At 49.6% G+C, this 19,105-nt stretch overlaps 1 protein-coding gene across 6 annotated transcripts in view; it reads left to right on the top strand.

Moving 5' to 3' along the window:
* Window positions 1-19,105, top strand: part of Scn5a (sodium voltage-gated channel alpha subunit 5) — a 97,903-nt gene that overhangs the window by 62,552 nt on the left and 16,246 nt on the right. For 2 of the 6 annotated variants that reach the window (NM_013125.3, XM_017595481.3), the window contains 5 exon segments: window positions 1,443-1,883; window positions 3,166-3,324; window positions 6,072-6,192; window positions 6,814-6,968; window positions 18,152-18,325. In NM_013125.3, the coding sequence (NP_037257.2) occupies window positions 1,443-1,883; window positions 3,166-3,324; window positions 6,072-6,192; window positions 6,814-6,968; window positions 18,152-18,325 (1,050 nt within the window). 6 annotated transcript variants of the gene reach the window in all.

Here is a 19,105-nt window from a genome sequence, read left to right as displayed (position 1 = left end):
AAGGCCGGGAGCCACACATGATTGACAGGGAAGCCCTGGAAGAAACCAAATTTTGGAAGCTGGAGATGGGAGGCCCTCGGGTCCCGAGTGGGTGGACATGGCCTCCTCCCTTGCCTGAAGCGTGGATCCAGGGCTCCCTGGGGAGTCAGGATTTGTGGGACCAGGAGTTGGTGAGGGACATGGACCACAAGGAGGACCTACAGTGGGTGGTGGGGACATGCAGGCTGCGCTTAGACTCGGAGGAAGCCAGAAGCCAGGGGCCAGGCTGGAGGTCAGCGGTTTTGATTAGTACTAAATCCTGAGTCCCTGGTAAGGACATGAAAAAGGTCCTTCTGACCAGGTGTCGGAAGCGGTCACTTCTCTGTAGAGTTGGCCCAGAAGCACCTTTAGCCTTTGCTGGCTGTGGGGATGCATGTTAGTTTATAATCAGTGGTTCCTTACCGAGGCCTGGTCCTCACTGTCACCACCACCTTCACCACAGTGCTCACCCTCTGTCTCCTGACAGATATGGACTCCCTGTGGTGGGGCGCATCCCTCTGGAGCTCGAGAGGGAGAGGGGCAGGGGCTCAGAGATTCCTGTGGCCACCTGGCTACAGGACCCTTTCAGCTGAACTCTTTCCTGGGGACTGACAGGAGACACCTGGTGCCAGGGAATGCCTACAGGCCTGCTGCCATCCTCTTTCCCCTCAGTGGGGCCAGGCAGTATCCTTGTCCTGGGACATCCATCCAGATGTGTCACACCCCACAGTCAATCTGAGACACTCGTGTTCCCCACCTCCTTTCTCCGCTCGCTTCCCTGTGACCCTCACATGGATAGGTGCCAAGACCACCTTAGGACAGGCAGAATGCTCCACAGGTAGCCCACCTCTGCTGGGAACTGGAGCTAATGCCTCCCTTTTATCCAGGGACTCCCCAGCCCTTCCAAAGCTCTTTAAGTTGGGAGTGGTTTCTCCGAGGACCTTCTGCCTTGTCTCCTCACTTCCCAGGAGGGAGCCCTGAGGCCTTCCCACCGTACCCATTGCCTCATTAGTCCAGAGGGGTTCAGGGAGAAAAGGAAAGGCCAGAGTGTAGAGGCCGGTGCCTGGTTAAAGCTCTTCTTCCACCAACCTATGTAACCGTGGCCAAGTCCCTCATTGTCTTCTCATCTCTAGCCCTCGACACTGGATGACAGATGCTCTCCCCATGACCCTGAGCTGTAATACAAGGGACCTGAATCTGCAGTCGGGCTGCCTGAGCTTTTCGCAGAAAGAATTTTGATTCATTTTTCTTTCATAGATAAAGCTTCCGTACAGAAGAGAAGGAGAGGGGTGGGTGAGAGCCCAGTGTCCTGGGCCCTGTGCTTCTGAGCTTTTGTCGTCAGGAGTATTCAATTCTCTTAGGGCCTCAGTTTCCCCTCCAGAGTCCAGCAGTGCCTGGGTGAACTTGAGCTGTTGCCTCAACAGGTCCTGAATCTCTTCTTGGCCTTGCTGCTCAGCTCCTTCAGCGCAGACAACCTCACAGCCCCTGACGAGGATGGGGAGATGAACAACCTCCAGCTGGCCCTGGCTCGCATCCAGAGGGGCCTGCGCTTTGTCAAGCGGACCACCTGGGACTTCTGCTGCGGGATCCTGCGGCGGCGACCTAAGAAGCCCGCGGCTCTTGCCACCCACAGCCAGCTGCCCAGCTGTATCACCGCCCCCAGGTCCCCACCACCCCCAGAGGTGGAGAAGGTGCCCCCAGCCCGCAAGGAAACACGATTCGAGGAGGACAAGCGACCCGGCCAGGGCACCCCTGGGGATTCGGAGCCTGTGTGTGTGCCCATCGCCGTGGCTGAGTCAGACACTGAAGACCAGGAAGAGGATGAAGAGAACAGCCTTGGCACAGAGGAAGAGTCCAGCAAACAGGTCAGCTACCCCTCCATCCCGTCCTGATGGGACAGCCACCTGCTTGTATGGAGTCCAGAGTGCAGCTCCTAGCCTCAACCAGACTACCTCAGCCATGGCACAGGAGGGGAGAGGAAGCCCCATGGCAGCTGGCCCCTCAGGAGGGAGCCAACTCCAGCTTGCCCATTTATCCTGTTAATCAGTATTCACCCCTGGCTAACCTTACAGACCGGCATGCCTAAGAACTCTTGATGAATCTCCCAGTCGCCCACCCCACCCCCAGCTCTGACCGTGGTCCAGCCCCAGGCCAGCAGAGACAGATGTCCCTGTGAGAGAGGGCCACTGTTCGGTGACCTCACAGCCATCTCTTTTCCCTCCTCCCATGCCTGAGGCTGATTCTGAGATTTAAAAATAAGTACCCCTGAGACGGAGGTGTCAGGGACACCACTATCTTATCTCTCAACCTGTTATTTTTAACACTTAGGACCAGAGTCTGGACAAAGCAGAGGGTCTGTCCCCCAGGTTTCCCTTGACCTGAGCTGGGCTCCGTGCAGCTCCTTAGGTCCCTAGGTCAAGCGTAACCAGTTCTCCCTCCGTGTCCGCATCCCTTCCTGGCTGCTTCCTCAGCTGGCATTAGCTGGGCCAGGCCCCGGGGCTCTGCCTCCTCCTGCCTCAGTTGGCCTCACAGACCAGCCTTGGCTCTTTTACTCGAGTTGTAGGACTCTAACAGGGGTGGTTGAGGGAGGGAGAGCTGGGGTCACTAGGACCAACATAGTATCTCCTGCACAGGAGATGAGAGTTGGATTCTGGTTGTTCCCTCTTTTCCCTTTCCCCTGGAGCCAGGATAAACGTGTGTGCTTGGGCACACTCACGTGTGTGTGTGTGGTGTGTGTGTGTGTGTGTGTGTGTGTGTGTGTGTGTGTGTGTGTAGACATGCGTGCGTGCTTGTGTGTGTGTGTGCCTTGTGGGAATTGGTGCAGGCTAACTGCAGTATCTTCAGAACTTGGGAAGTCAGTGCATCCTCCTGAGTAGAGTTGGTAGCATTTGTAAGATGGGCATTGTGGCCGGGCCGCACCCGTTCAGGGAATCTTAAATACGTTGAGCTTTGGCCACAGGGCCTTTCCCATACTTTCCCAGAACCTCTCACTTACTGACCTAAGTCTGCAGAAGAAGGGTCTTTAGTTGATGGAAGTTCATGAAGAGGCCAGGAAGCAGTGGGCAGGGGCTGCAGCCCACATAGCCAGGGCCCTGGAGACCCTCTGCCCCGGGTGTTTGGGCTCTGCTCATGGGGTCTTTTCAGCAGGAATCCCAAGTTGTGTCTGGTGGCCACGAGCCCTACCAGGAGCCCAGGGCCTGGAGCCAGGTGTCAGAGACCACGTCCTCTGAAGCTGGGGCCAGTACATCTCAGGCAGACTGGCAGCAAGAGCAGAAAACGGAGCCCCAGGCCCCGGGGTGCGGTGAGGTAACGGCGGGGTCTGCTGCTGGGGCCAGGGCCAGGCCATGAGGCCACAGAGCCAGTGTGTCACAGACAGCATGGAGGCGTGTTACAGAGAGGAGGGTGGGAAACCAGTGTCCTGACAGGGAGAGACAGTACCCACCCCATGGCCACGCCACGAGGAAATCAACCAGCTCAGGACTCTGAAGCCTGACTGAGTAGTCCTCCCGAGTGTTCACCCTTCTCCTCACGCTTTGCCCTCGTGTTCTTGTGCCAATCAGCAAGCGTTTGTCCTGTGACTCCCCGTATCCAAGGAGGACTTGACTGATCTTCAGAACAGTCCTCACCACATCAGTCAGCTTATGCCTTTCCCCTGTCTTCCCTGCAAAGAAAAAAAAAGGGGGGGGGGAATGGGGCATCTCAGCCTGTCATCAGGATTTACTGTGGCTTTCCTTTGGATTAATTGACACACACTTGGGAGCTTTTGTGGGATTTTTTGTCCTTTTTTTTTCTTTTAAATCTGCATTTCTTGTTTCTCTTGAAAACTTGAGAATGGCACTCCATGTTGCAGACAGGAGGTAGCCATTCTTCAGCCTCCCGCTGGAGCTCTCTGGTTTGCCTCAGCACCACCTGCCCGATTGCATGTGTGACCTGCCTGGCCCCTCTGCATATCTGAGTTTTAAGGCCCCAAGTCAAGGGCCAAACAACCGCGCTGTTCGGCCTCACTTGCTTCAAGCGTGTGGAAAGGAAGTCATGTGCTCAGAGAGTGCAGGGTGACCTCCCTCCTCAGCCCTGTGCTTGTGACTTTGGTCCTGTAAGACAGGCCCTAGGATGCTCTGCCATCATGGCTGGTCTTGGAGCACGAGGCCCTGGTGCGTGTCCTCACTGAGTGAATCAGCCTTCTCCCTAGATGGCCTAACACTTGACATGGAGTAGGAGGATCCAGGATCCCAAGCCTCGGGAGAGAGTGTGAGTTTTAAGGCTTCTTCCCTTCAGATGCTTGTGTCCCAGAAGAGGCGAGAGAAATGATGTGGTAGTCCCAGGGAAAGGACTTCTTCCAGGCTGGGCCTGTAGCTGGGTTGGTAGAATGCTTGCCTGGTGCACAAGCCCTGGGTTCCAGCCCTCGGACAGCATAAACTGGGAGTCACGGTCCACAGTTGTAATCCCAGTGCAGCCTCAGGCCCAGAAGTTCTAGGTCTACAGCAGCTGCAGTGAATTCCTGTCTCAGACAGGAAGAAGGGAAGAGGCAAAGGGAAGGAGCTTCCTCCCTCCTGCAGTAGGATCCCGAGAACTCCCTGACAGCCTTCCAGGCCTTGCTCAGCTCAGAGCCTGCAAAAACCCCACCTGGGATAGCCAGCCTCAAAACCATGGGCCAGGAGACTCAGCCCCACCCCTCTGGCCACTCCAAGCAGGCTGTCCCCTCCCCTGAAACCACCAACCTTGGAGGTGATGAATCAGGAGAAACAGGAGGTGCAGATGGGCAGATGGGGATTCATCCCAGGAAGGGGAAAGAAGGCAGCAGGAGCCGCAGGGCCAGGCCCCAGCCTTCAGTAGAGAGCCTAGACTGGCCGCAGGCAGCCAGCTGAGAGGGGACGGAAACAGGAAGCAGATGGGGTGGGGTTAGGAGGGTGGGAGTGGAGTAGGACAGGATGAGGGGGTCCTTTCTCTACAGAGGCCCTCCTGACTCTTATGTTGTTAAGTTCTGTTTCCCACAAGCAGAAATAGGGACAAGGACCTCTGTGTAAATGACTTATAGGGTCAGTGCTCCCTAGAGAGGCCAAGAAGGACACAGTCGAAGCAGATTCAGAGAAGAAGGGAGCTAGACCAAGGCCAAGAGCAGGTTTTCTGAAGTAGACTTCAACGTGTGCTAGTGCAGAGCTACAAAGTATCAAACCACACCCTTGTGCTATCACCAACTGGCAGTCCACTGGCTAAACTGTTCTGGAGAAGGGGCCAGCTAGGCCGCAGGTTTCACAGTGGTAGGGCAGGGTGTTCTACCTACCCATAGACATGTGGCATTACCCACAGTCACAAGGCACAGACACTCACAGGTTATCAAATGTCCTATAGCAGGGGTTCTCAGCCTTCCTAATGCTTTTTGATACAGTTTCTCCTGTGACCCCCAACCATAAAGTTACTTTGTTGTTATTTCATAACTATAATTTTGCTACTGTTATCAATGATGATGTAAATATTTGGGGAGATAGAGGTTTGCCGGAGGGGTTGCAACTCAAAGGTTGAAAACTGCTGACCTAGAGGACCAAACAAGTTATCAAGGCCTAGGGCCAGGGTGGAGAGGTTCCAGCGCTTTCTCTGCCCCAGTTCTAACATCTGTGTGAGCTGAGTGGGAAGCATGGTCCGCTGCTGGCATGTTCTCTGCATGTCTGACCTGCTGCTGTGTGCCTGTCTTGGTTTTGGTTCTGTTCTGGATCTGTGTCTGTGTGCCAATGGGTGCTCCTATAGTCCCCCCACTTTGTCTGTCCTGTCCAAGCTAGATGCATTCCTTACGCTGAGTAATCCCCAATCCCCTCATTCCAACACACCGCAGCCCTAAACCCCACACACCAGAACCACAGACCGGGGAATCCTGAAGTCCAGCCTCCACTCCTCCCTCCTTCAGTGGCTCTGTGGCAGGCATTGACCCACCCCCACCTCAGAATCACGGTGTGCAAAGTGGGAGCCCTCTGGACTCAACCTAGGCTTCCCCCAGATGCTAGGCTGGCGCTGGAGGCTGATCCTCAGCCCACCACGGCTATCCCTCCCCTCCCCCACAGACCCCTGAGGACAGTTACTCCGAGGGCAGCACAGCTGACATGACCAACACCGCCGACCTCCTGGAGCAAATCCCAGACCTTGGTGAGGACGTCAAGGACCCAGAGGACTGCTTTACTGAAGGTAAGGGGACAGGAGAACCAGAGTTCCTCAGCACCTAGGCCGTGCCATGCCTCACCCTGAGCTAGAGTCTGCTTTCCTTTAACATTCTCCTGTGATGTGGGTCAGAGTGGGCCTGCTCTTGGTGCAGGGCTGGACAGCATCACTAAGGGATGACAGCCCCATGCTTGTGGCGTGGCAGGCACGTGTGAGCCAGCTTACCCCAAGTCTGCCATGCCCTGTACATGGAGTCTTTCCCTGTGTAGCCAAGGGACTGTGGTCTATGGCCAAGTCGGTAACTGACACCCACACCTTTGTAAATGGGATCATAGCTAAGGTTTTCCATCATATGCCTGTCGCTGCAGTGCTGACGGTCACTTGGGGCTCCGCCATTCCCAAGGGGGTAGGTCATGGGAGATAAGTATTTCCAGAGTTCATTTCCTAAGGGGAGCAGGCCGGCACCCATGCCATTGCCAGCCCTGCCCCCTGCTCAGTCCAGCTCTGCAGAGAGCGCCCACAGACCTCCTGCACTCTGACCCCACACCATGCACCCCATCATCCCGACCTCTTGGTCATTCCCTCAAAAAGGCAGCCTTCTGCCAGTCAGACCAAAGCGTTCACAGGCCTGTCGCCCTTCCCTCACAGGCTGCGTCCGACGCTGTCCCTGCTGCATGGTAGACACAACCCAGTCCCCAGGGAAGGTCTGGTGGCGATTGCGCAAGACCTGCTACCGCATCGTGGAGCACAGCTGGTTCGAGACTTTCATCATCTTCATGATCCTGCTCAGCAGTGGAGCGCTGGTACCTCCTGGGGATGCGGGAGGGACAGGGAGGGCTGTGAGGAAAGGGGGGAAGGGACAGGAGGGAGACATCTCCAGCTAGAGCACCTGGTCAGAGAGTGGGCAGCGCCTCTGTGCTCCCCAGGCACCTCGGGGCAGAGCAGGCTCAGAAATCCAACACCCACAGTAGCTATTGCAGGCCAGAGCAGAGCCCCTGCCCTGTGTCCAGCCCACTGCCTTGTTCCATGAAAGGGAAATTATTTTCTCTGGATCTCCAGCCTCCCATGTTAGAACTCATCCACCTGCCCTCTTCATCAGATGTGCTGTGAGGCCATTAAATTACAGCCATGACTGATTAGGCATAGCGACTCCACACCACCCATGTCTTCTGTGTGGGCCACAGGCTGAGCCATGTAGTTCACACGTTGTCACATTCTGTGGGTGCATCAGCTTCTATGGAAACACCCGTCACTCACCCCTACTTTGTATTCAAAAGCCTCTGGTTAGGTATATGAACACAGGCAGGTGTGGCCTTAACCTTTCGTTTATTCAGTGGTCTTCTCTAAGCTCTCTGTGTGCCTCAGGGTCTTCCACTCTTCTTGGAGAAACCAGACCCCACAGGTTTGAAATGTCAAAGATCCAAACGAGGTAGAAACAGAGTGAGAATGGAAGGGAGGACTCTGAGTTGTGAGGTCAAGTGGAGGAGGAGCAGCTGGGGAGGACTCCCTGGAGTAAGCATGGGGACTCACGGTGGAGGACAGCCAAGGAGGAGCCTCGAAACACTCCAAAGAATTCCCATCTGGCTTACAGGCACCAGCTCTGGGCCTACAGGCCTTCTACAAAGATGGGCCAGCCCTGGAGGTGGTTGAGGGAGGTGCCAGTGAGCAGGGAGTAACTCAAAGGAAGTGGGGTGCAGGCATGTGTGTAGTTGGCAACAGGAGAAGAGGGAGCACCGTGCTCACCCCTCCCTGCCTTAGAGCGGGCCTGGAGCCATGACTTTGCAGCCCGTCCCGCTGTTTTACCATCTGCAGCCAGAGCCAAGTCTCCGTAGGCTTCAGAGAAGTATGATTTGACAATATGTTAACAAGTTTTGTTTTTAAACAGCCACAAACAAGGGCAGCCAGAGCCATTTAGTCTGGGCTGTGCGGAGAAAATCTCAGGCTGGCATAAGTGAGGAGGAGTTTTGGCAAGCATCTGGTGAATCTAATCAGGGTAGTCAGCCAAGCACTGTTGCTAAAAAACCACGTCAAATATATATTGGGAAAAAGAAGTCTGCATGTGTTGTTTAAAGTCATCGACTTGTTTAACAGAAAGCAAACTGTATCCCTTCCAAAGTGCTGAGGTGGGGGAGGAATTTAAGAAAACAGAGATCTTGAGAGAGAGAGAGAGAGAGAGAGAGAGAGAGAGAGAGAGAGAGAGAGAGAAACAAAGAGGAAGTGTGGAAAACAGAAAATTATATAGCCAGGCAAGATCAAGCATATTTTAATAATAAATGTAAGTGGATAAAATTCACTTTTTAAAAGGTAAAGGACTCTGATCTTGAAAAAATATCAGCTATGTGCAACAAACTGACTCAGAAATACTAAACATAAAACAAAATTTAAATTGGCTGAATTCCTTCATCCAAAATGCTTGGGTCCAGAAGTGGTTCTGATCTCAGGGGTTTGGCCATTTGAGATCATTTGCGTGAAATTACCAGTTGAGCAGCCCAAACTGAAATTTCATGAATGCCCATATCTGGAATTTTGGTGTTATATCAGCTTCAAAAAGTTTCAAATTTCATATTTCATTGCATTAGAGATGTATATTTTATACTTCTCTCCTCAATATCTGATCAAAAGCACCTTAAGAGAGGAAGGCCTGCTTTGGGGGAGGGGGGTCACACAGTGAGTGCGTGGTCCATCACAGCTGGGGAGGCCTGCTTTGGGATCACACAGTGAGAGCACACAGTCAGCCCATCACAGCTGGGAGGCACAAGGCTGCTTACCCACATCTGGGCTGACGCAGAAGCAGAGAGAGGTGGCTTTTATCCCTCATCCTGCTTTTTCGTTTCTCCCCCCAACCCTATGGGAGTAAAGCCGCTCACTTAGGAGCGAATAGATTAACTGCCCAGTTAATCCTGTCTGGAAACATATTCACAGAGGCGGCCAGGGGTGCTTTTAAGGGAAGTTTAGATCAGGTCAATTTAACAATGAAGATTGTCTGTCTCTGTGTGTGTGTGTGTGTGTGTGTGTGTGTGTGTGTGTGTGTGTGTTGAGCATGTCTTATGTACACATGCATGTGTATATATGTGTTTGTGTACCTCTCTGTGTGTATCTGTCTATGTGCACATGTATGCAGGAGTTAATAGAGGCCAGAAGGGGTCATCAGGTCATCCTGGAGTCCCGTGTGGTCGTGAGCTGCCCAATATGGGTGCTGGAATCCAAACCCTAATCCTCTGCAAAGCAGTTTTTGCTTCTGATTCTCCAGCCCCACATGAAAATATTTTGTATAACAATAGAATTATCTTCTTCCCTCAGAACCAATTATTTTCTCTCCCATTAGCAGACATGTCAACAGAAGAAAGGACATTTTTGTTGGTGTATCGATATTAAACAATGCTTAATTCAAGGTAAAAAGCTTGAGATAAGACAGTGAAGACCCCAACCTACAGTTAAAGTACAACTACTGGGACTAGAAAGATGGCTGCTCTCCCAGAGGTGTCCATGTCCCCATGAGCATGGCGTGGCTCACAGCTCTAGCCTCTTTGGATGCCTGGGTCCACATGCATGTATCTCTCACACATATATGTAGTTAAAAGTAAAATTCATCTAGAAATGCAATGTTGGAGCTAAAGAGATGGCTCAGCAGTTAAGAGCACCGGCTGCTCTTCCAGAGATCCTGGGATCACTTCTCTCCACCAACATGGGAGCTCACAACTGCCTGTAACTCCAGCCTCAGGGACGTGCTGCCCTCTGTGGCCTCTGTGTGGACCAGGCAAACATGTGTTACACAGACACACTCAGGTAGAACATCCATACACATAAAATAAATACACCGATTTTTTAAAATTTAAAATATATTATGACCACTACTTGGGACTGCATAGCATTTAAACCTAAAGCAAAAAAAAAAAAAAAAATGACTGGGAGGAAAACAGTAAAAAAGGCAGTCAAGTGCTGAATCCTCCCAGCAGTAGGCTTGTGACATATCAAGTAGAAAGAGCAGGACAGCAAAAGACATTTTTTAAAAAGTTAGTAAATTATTGACATTTAAGTAGCACTGCATACGAGATACTGTTTTAAATATCTCATAAATATTAATTTCAGTTAATTATCACAGGAGCCCCGGAATATGAAATCCACTATTAAAACAAGTCCCCAGATAAAGAATATGCTATAAATACCAAACTAGAGACCTGGGATGCATTTGCCTGGACTATGCAAGCTTTGCTTTGATCCCTAGCACAGAGATAGGTAGGTAGGTAGGTACATACATCCATGCATGCATGCATGCATACACATGTACATATACACATACATACAATGTGCATATATACACATGTACACACATACATGCATACACATGCACATACATATTTACATATAATGTATATGCATATGTACATGTGTGTGTACATTCACACACACATACAGACATGTACATGCGTACATGCATATATACATGTATGCATACACATACATATGTACATGCACATGTACACACATACATATGTACATACATGCATACATATATTTGTGCATATAACATGTACATGCATACATAGAGAAAAAACGGACTGGGGAAAGCTCAGAGAGAATGCACTGAGAATAGTGTGTGTGAAGCAGCCAGTGCTATACTCAGAGGAAAATTCATAGAGAAATGTTTTTATCAGTAAATAAAGAGAACAGATTAAGAAATTTTTCTGTTTTTATCAGATTTTTTTTGCAAGTGTTTTCACAACCATTGAGATAATTTTATGCTTTAAAAACTGTTTAGTTCACATAAATAGATTTCCTGAAGTGGCACTGTTCTGACATTTCAGGATATATCTATGATATATTATTTTAAACCTGCTACTGAATCCTATTGGCAAGGTCTGTTTTTCTTTTTTCAAAAGTTTTTGAGTGAACAATTCTTGCCACACAAACCTTGCATCTGAGTTCCTTCCCTCTAATCCGTGTAAAGATGGGAAAAGAGAAGCACCTTTATAGGATTGTTGTCTGACCTCCACACACCAGGTGACCTCCACACACACCAGGTGACCTCCACACACACCAGGTGACCTCCACACACACACACATCAGGTTACCTCTACACACACCAAATGACATCTACACACATGAGAAGACCTACACACACACCAGAAAACCTCCACACATGCCAGATGACCTCCACACACTCCAGGTGACTTCCACACACGAAGGTGACCTCCACACTCATCAGGTGACCTCCACACACTCCAGGTGACTTACACACACACCAGGTAACCTCCACACACTCCAGGTGACTTCCACACACATCAGGTGACCTCCATACATACCAGGTGACCTCCACACACATCAGGTGACCTCCATACATACCAGGTGACCTCCACACACATCAGGTGACCTCCATACATACCAGGTGACCTCCACACACATCAGGTGACTTCCACACACACCAGGTGACCTCCACACACACCAGGTGACTTCCACACACATCAGGTGACCTCCACACATACCAGGTGACCTCCACACACACCAGGTGACCTCCATACTTGCCAGAAGATGCCATTCATCAACCCCTCTCCCACTCAGTTTTCAATCAATTAATAAAATTGTTCAAAAATTATAAATGTAAGGACAAGACAATCCTGAGCAAACCAAAGGATGTGATTAATTAAACAAAAATATAAATTAATGAATTACAAGGAGCCAATTGGCATAAAATTCTATAGCTAATCCCTTGAAAATATTATCAGAAATCACTAATCTAGTTTCTCATGTTTCCCAGGATGGAATCCATCATAGTCTGAGAGAAGAAAATAATTCCATTGCTATTTAAACCATTCTAACATGGCGGCTAGAGATGCGGCTAAGAGCATGCAGTGCTCCTGTAAGGACCAGACTTGGGTTCCCAGCACACAAACTGGGAAGCTGACAGGCACAGGGCACTCCAGAGAGATCTGATGCTCTTTTCTGGCCTTCATGGGCACCTTCACACGCGCGCGCGCGCGCACACACACACACACACACACACACACACACACCCTTAAAGAAAGGAAGGGAGGGAGAAAGGGGAGTGTCCATTGCTCATGGCTCTGGTAGAGAATCTTTAAGTTCAGTTCCCAGCAAAGGAATAAACTCCAACAACAAAAGGAATAAAATATTTCCTTAGTTTACTGAAAAGCTCAGCCTCTGCCCCCTATTAGAGATAAATCACTTGAAACATTTCCATTAAAGTTGAGAATATGGAGAGAATCATTTAACTACTCTCCGGTCACTAATCACCATCTAATGGTAATCTTTAAGTCCTTAACAGGATGATTGATTAGGTATAGGAAAGAAAAATCAGTGAATATAAAAGCAAGAGGTCAGGCAGTGATGATGGTGCACACCTTTGATCCCAGCATTCAGGAGGTAGAGGCAGGGGGATCTCTGAGTTTGAGGTCAGCCTGGTCTACATACCAAGTTCCAGACCAGCCAGAGCTACAAAGTAAGGTAGTAAGGCCCTTTTTACAACAACAACAAAAAGAAAAAAAAAAAGAAAAAAAAAAGAAAAAGGAACAAAGGAAGAAAAAGAAGTGAAAAAGAAAGAAGGAAAGAAAGAAAAAGACAAGAAAGCGCAAGAATTTAAAATTAGGCTGGGAGATGGTGTCGGGGAGGGGACGTGCTTGCCACACTTGAGCCAGGACCTGAGTTTGAATCCCTCCCACTCATGTGAAGCCGGATATGTTGGCACACATCTACAATCCCAGCACTTAGCAAAATGGGAGGTGGAGACAGGAGAAACCCTGCGGCTCTTGGCCCAGCTAGCCTGCAGCACACAAAGCAAATAAGAAACCCTGTCTCAAACAGCGTGAGGATTGACACAGGGTTATCTGTCTGACCTCCACATGCATGGTCTCACACACATGAACACGCACACAGCCAAATACTTGTGAACGTGGCAAGCACACAAAGGACTTTAAAAAAAAAAAAGCAATCATGAAAGGACTGGAGAGTGGGCTGGAGAAATAGCTCAGGGGTTAAGAGCACTGGCTGTTCTTCCAGAAGACCTGAGTTCAATTCCCAGCAACCACGTGGCAGCTCCAGTTCCAGGGGATCCAGCGTCCTCTTCTGGCCTCTGAGGGCACTGCATGCATATGGTGCACAGACATGCATGCAGGCAAAACTCCCATACACATAAAGATAAAATAAAATATTTTTTAAAGGGAGACTGGAGAGTTGGCTCAGTGGTTAAGAACACTTGCCAGCCCTCTTCCCCAGGGCCTGGGTTTGATTCCCAGCACTCGCATTGTTTCTCTCCACCATCTACAACTCTGGTTCCAGGACAGACCCTATGTCCTCTCTGAGGGTTCATAGACACACATGCAAGCAAATGCTCATACACATGAAATAAAAAGTAACCATGATCAGATGGGGGCCGAGGCTGCAGCTCAGTAATAAAGTACCAAGAGAGGCCCTGAGTTAACGTCCCAAAGTGGCAAGAAAAAAAATCCAGATTTTTATTTGTGGATAATACAGTCACATAGGGAAAAGATGAGTCCCACTAAAAATACTAAAATAGGCCGAGGAGGTAGCTCAGATGATGGAGCCCTTGCCATAAACCTTGAGGTCTGAGTTCAATCCCTGGAGCCCACTGGAAGGTGGACAGGAGAGCTACTCCACAGAAATGTCCTCTGACCTCCACACATATGTAATGCACACCACACACACGGATCACGCAAACAGCCTTTTAATTCGACTTTTTAAATTAAAAGATGGGAGGAGTTTGAAATGGCTCATATTAAAACAAAACAAAACAACAACAACAAAAAACTATGGTCAGCTGTAAAACGGGCTACAAAATGTCCCTGCTGCTGCTGCTACTGGTTCATATGGATGGGGAATATAGTTCTCCACCATCTCTTATTTTCCTGTTGTCAAAAATGACACCCAAAAATATTGCCGGTAACAGATATAACAAAAGCGTAAGAGAGGTTGTTAGGGCTCTAGAGTAATTAATTCAGGCTAAGAGGGCTCAGTGAGGAAAAGCCATTTGACACCAAACCTGAGGGCTTACATTACCACCCCTTCCCCAACCCTCCCTCCCTCTCCCCCACCCCCTCTTCCCCCTCCTACCTCTCACCCCTGACCTACATGGTGAAAGGAGACAATCAGGTCCCTACAGTTGTCCTCTGACCTTGACACATGCCCTATGGCATGTCCATGTCCCCACCCCACAAATAAATAAAAATAACACTTAAAAAATGAAATAGTGGGACTAGAGAGATGGCTAAGCAGTTAAGAGCACTGACTGCTGTTCCAGAGGTGCTGAGTTCAATTCCCAACAACTACATGGTGGCTCACAACCATCTGTAATGGGATCCGATGCCCTCTTCTGGTGTGTCTGAAGACAGTCACGGTGTACTCATAACATAAAAGAATAAATAAATTTTTAAAAAATGAAATAGTACTATATTCTAGTAATGATTTGGAATGAACTTGATAAAATATCACAAAAATTTATCTTCAAAACAAACCAAAAGGGTCACGGGAACAGACAGCATCCAAGGAATAGCAGAGGGGTTTGGGGTGTGGCTCGGTGACACTTGTCTAGAAACAGGTCAGACCCTAGGCTCCATCCTAGCACCAAGAGGAGCCAAAAAACTAACACCAGAAGGGTATGTGGGGTAGATCTACATAAATAGAGAAATGTCACACACAGTAAGATTGACCTCTGATTACTGGGTTCTACATAGACTCTTTTAATAAAACGTTGCAGCACTTGACAAACCCCTGAGAAAAATTTATTAAAATTTACATATTTACTCTTTACCACATACATATTAGATTTTTTAAAAAATCATAATATAAACCACCAAACTTTAAAAAAGAGGAGAGGAGAGAATTCTTTTTTCTGGTCTCAGAATAGGTGGGGACTTTTTAAAACAAGGGTTTCTTTCAGTGTTTGGTTGTTCTGCCTGTGTGTATGCATGTGCACCATGTGTGTGCCTAGAGTCCAGGGAGGCCAGAAGCAGGTGTCGGATCCCCTGGAACTGGAGTTACCGATGTTTATAGACCATCATGTGGTTGCTGGGAATTGAACTCAGGACCTCTGGAAGGGTAGCCAGTGTGCTTAACCGCTGAGCCATCTCTCTAGCTCCCAGGTGATGGCTTTCTTAACACAATACCAAAGATTGTGCTAAGTGAACATTAAAACCAATGATATCACTCTATTAAGTGTGTGGTAATGGACGTTTAGCATAGCAAGCAAGACTCAGAGGCACACAGAGGCTAGAAGAGAGTGCTCCGTGCGTGGATAGAGTGCCAAGTGATCTGGGGCTTGCTTACAGACTGTCCCCGGACCACACCTGTGTTCTGACATCAGGAATCTGGAACTGTGTCCTCAAGAAATAGACACGTTGGTAGCTTCAGTATTGCCCCTGGTAGACATTACCAGGGCAAAAGACTGAGAGGCATTAACGTATTCCCGTTAGCGAGCAAAGGTTCTGAACCTTTGATGAAAATTACTGTGATGGAAAAAGTAATTTCTTTGGTTTTCTTATTTGTTTCATTAAGGGTTTGACGAAACAAATAAAAAGGGTTGTTTTAGAAGTTTACTGCATCGGCTTGCGTGCACATATTCCATGGAGAACCTGCAGGATGTTCCGTCTGGTAGCTCCCGAAGAGCTCAATCACCTCTACCCTCTGAGCCATCTTGCTGGGCCCAGTTGGCTGGTTTTTGAGACAGGGTCTCACTGTGTAACCCCATGTTAATTTGGTAAGCCTCCTGTCTCAGCCAACCCAAGTTCTGGGGTTACACCCAGCTTTTTTTTTTTTTCTATTCTTTTTTTCGGAGCTGGGGACTGAACCCAGGGTCTTGTGCTTGCTAGGCAAGCGCTCTACCACTGAGCCAAATCCCCAACCCCTACACCCAGCTTTTTACTACTCTTGCAGAGGATCTAAGTTCAAGCCTCGTGTCTCACAACCAACTATAACGCCAGCCCCAAGAGATCTGACGCCATCTTCTGGCCTCAGTGGGCGTTGCACTTACACGCGCATACACATAAACACGTGACTAAAAGATAAAAATTTTTAAAGTAATTTCAAAGCAAATGTTTGATTTAGCCTATAAAACTACGTTGTGCATCTGTGTGTGCACACACGCACATACACGAGTTCTCAGAAAGTGGTATCTGCATGATAGCGCCCATTCCAGTTACGTTCATGATGTTGGAAATGCCAATTTTGATCATTTCTGGGGAGTGTGTGTGTGTGTGTGTGTGTGTGTGTGTGTGTGTGTGTGTGTGTGTAAATTTATTTAGGGCTCTAAAGATTGAACCCAGACCTTTATGCATGCTTTTTACTGAGCTATGTCCCCAGGTCTTGTTTGACTCATAAGCAGCACTTTTTTTTTTTAAATTTCAGCAAAAATAAAGACATAAACATAAGTAGACCAATGAGTCTCCTTTTATTTTGAAGATTCCCCAGTCCATCTGAGGGCCTGATCGTACCGCCTTGCTGCCCACACAGGCCCAATTAGCCATACAGAGGCCTCATCTGTGTGTCCCCAGGCACCGTACACAGTACTCATCCCTGAAGTCAGATGGGCCCAGGGGTGACAGAAGGACGCAGCTCCCCAGCATCCCCGGTGACATGTTGCCTAGACAGGGAGGCTCAGAGCACTCGAGCTGGAGAGGAGAAGAGCAGGGGAGGAAGGGCAGCCGGAAGCCCCAGCCACTTCCCCGGTGGCTCAGAGGGGATGCTCTGGTGGAGGGAGGCAGGAATGAGGAAGAGGGAGGGGGACCTTTTCTCACCTTTACAGTCCTGGGGCAGGAGATCCCTGAGCTTCAGCTGTGCAAGACATGGGCTCCTGGCTGAGGCTACACATTTGCCCTCTAGATCCTGAGGAGAGCCCATCTGTCTTGAACGTCAGGACTTGTTGAAAATTCTGCCTTAGCTGGCTGTGGTGGTGAACTCCTTTCATCCCAGCACTTGGGAGGCAGAAGCAGGTGGATCTCTGTGGATTCAATGTCTGCCTGGACTAAAGAGAGAGCTTCAGGCCAGGCAGGGCTATAGGGTGAGATCCTGTCTCAAAACAAAAATAAGGAAATCAATTAATTAAAAATAATAAGTGTCTCGTGGCTGATATTTGGGGAATGTCTGAATATCTGTAATTTTTTTAAAAAAAGAAAATTCTACTTTGGATCGAGTGTTGCTGGGTTTTTGTTTACTAAGTGTGTTCATTACAAGGGGATCTCGGTCCAATAAAAATCCCCATGGAAACTGACAAATATACAAGATGAGTAAATTCAAAACGGAGGGGAAGCCTGAGGAGGTTTGCACACTGTGTCCAGCGGAAAGCTGCGAGCTGAGCCTGTCACCTCTCCCTGGTTAAATGGGCATGTTTGGGAAGGCTTAATTAACTGTTTTCTACGTCTTATTTATTATTTAATTCAAATGGCTTACTTTTACTTTTGCCGTGGTGGGGATCGAACCGGGAGCTTTAACCCATGCTAAGGAAGGGCTGACTGCAGAGGTGCAGGCCAACATTTATTTATTTATTACTTTTTATTTTTGAGGTAGGGTCTCACAGAGCTCCCCAAGCTAGCCTTGATAGGTCTTCCCCTCCCCCCTTTTTTCCTCTCCTCCCCCCCCTTTTCTCTCCCCTCTTCCCCTTCCTGTCTGTCTCTCTCCAGCTAACGCTGGCCTCCTGTCATCCCTGCCTCAGCCTCAGTTGGGATCACAGGCCAGCACCGCCAAACCCAGCCGGGAAATCGATCTTTACAGCATGCTATCCTAGAACTGATGCTTGCCCTTTGCCGCAGAGGGAACACCTACAGTGAGGACAATCTCCTGACCCATCTGTGGCTGAAGGGGAGGCCATAACAGTTGTGAAAGGAGCCTTTCCTCCTTGACGGGCGGCTGGCTCAGTTTCCCCACTCCTGAGCAGCGGTTGTTGCTGGGAATTGCGCCCCTGCAGGGTGAACTGCTTGCCAGTGACCTGGACTCTTAGCCCCTCCGCCTGTCTTGCCCGCAGGCCTTCGAGGACATCTACCTGGAGGAGCGGAAGACCATCAAGGTTCTGCTGGAGTACGCGGACAAGATGTTCACCTACGTCTTTGTGTTGGAGATGCTGCTCAAGTGGGTGGCCTACGGCTTCAAGAAGTACTTCACCAACGCCTGGTGCTGGCTGGACTTCCTGATTGTGGACGTGAGTGGGCACGGGAAGGGGCCCAAGAGGTGGGAGCTCATGGCAATGCAAGGGATAGAAAGACAGGGCCAGGCAGAAGCACCACTCGGAATTGGGGGCACTTAGCTGTGCTGTAGGGCAGGTGAGCAGAAGGAAGAGATGTGAAACCCACATCTCCGGTCAGGAAGGAGGAGGGTAACTGAGAGCAGAGGCCTGCCTCAGAGCGGGATCTGTGGGAGACAGGCAGAGAACAGAGACCGTTCGGGCAGAGTCTTGGGACAAGAGCAACAGCTGGACATGCTGTCGGGACGACCAGAGGTGGGAGGTGAACAGACATTACTATATTGAACTGTGGCTGAGTGGACCATCTGACCCCTGAGGACCTCGTCTGCCCAGGATGGCAAGCGCAAGAAATGGGCTCTCAGTCGAGAGCTCTCAGACGAGAGACTCAGTCAAAGGGAAGCCTCTTTCCTGAATTCCTGAGGCTGCAGGATGAGGGTAGGCCTGTAGGTCAAGTTGGGAGGGCAGACAGAGGTGGGAAGAGACAATGCCCAGGTGAGGAGCATCCCTGAATCTACTTTCAGTGAAGGAAGAGGGGCTCAGGAGCCCACAGGCATCCCTGGGAAGAGGGACTGCTAAAGCCAGGTCTACATGCATCCCTGGGAAGAGGCCATCAGGGTCTGCAGCCGCTTCCCAGAAAGGATGGATTTGTTGGTGGTCCTTGGGCTTGGCACTGGGCTTTATACACCTCAGGGCTGACTCATTGGTAGAGAAGAGACTCAGCCCACTAGTTCCTAGCCA

This window comes from Rattus norvegicus, chromosome 8 (assembly GCF_036323735.1).
Source record: "Rattus norvegicus strain BN/NHsdMcwi chromosome 8, GRCr8, whole genome shotgun sequence".
In the NCBI taxonomy this organism is placed as follows: domain Eukaryota; kingdom Metazoa; phylum Chordata; class Mammalia; order Rodentia; family Muridae; genus Rattus; species Rattus norvegicus.
The sequence above is the reverse complement of the archived record's forward strand: the minus strand, read 5'-3'. Positions and strand labels throughout refer to the sequence as shown.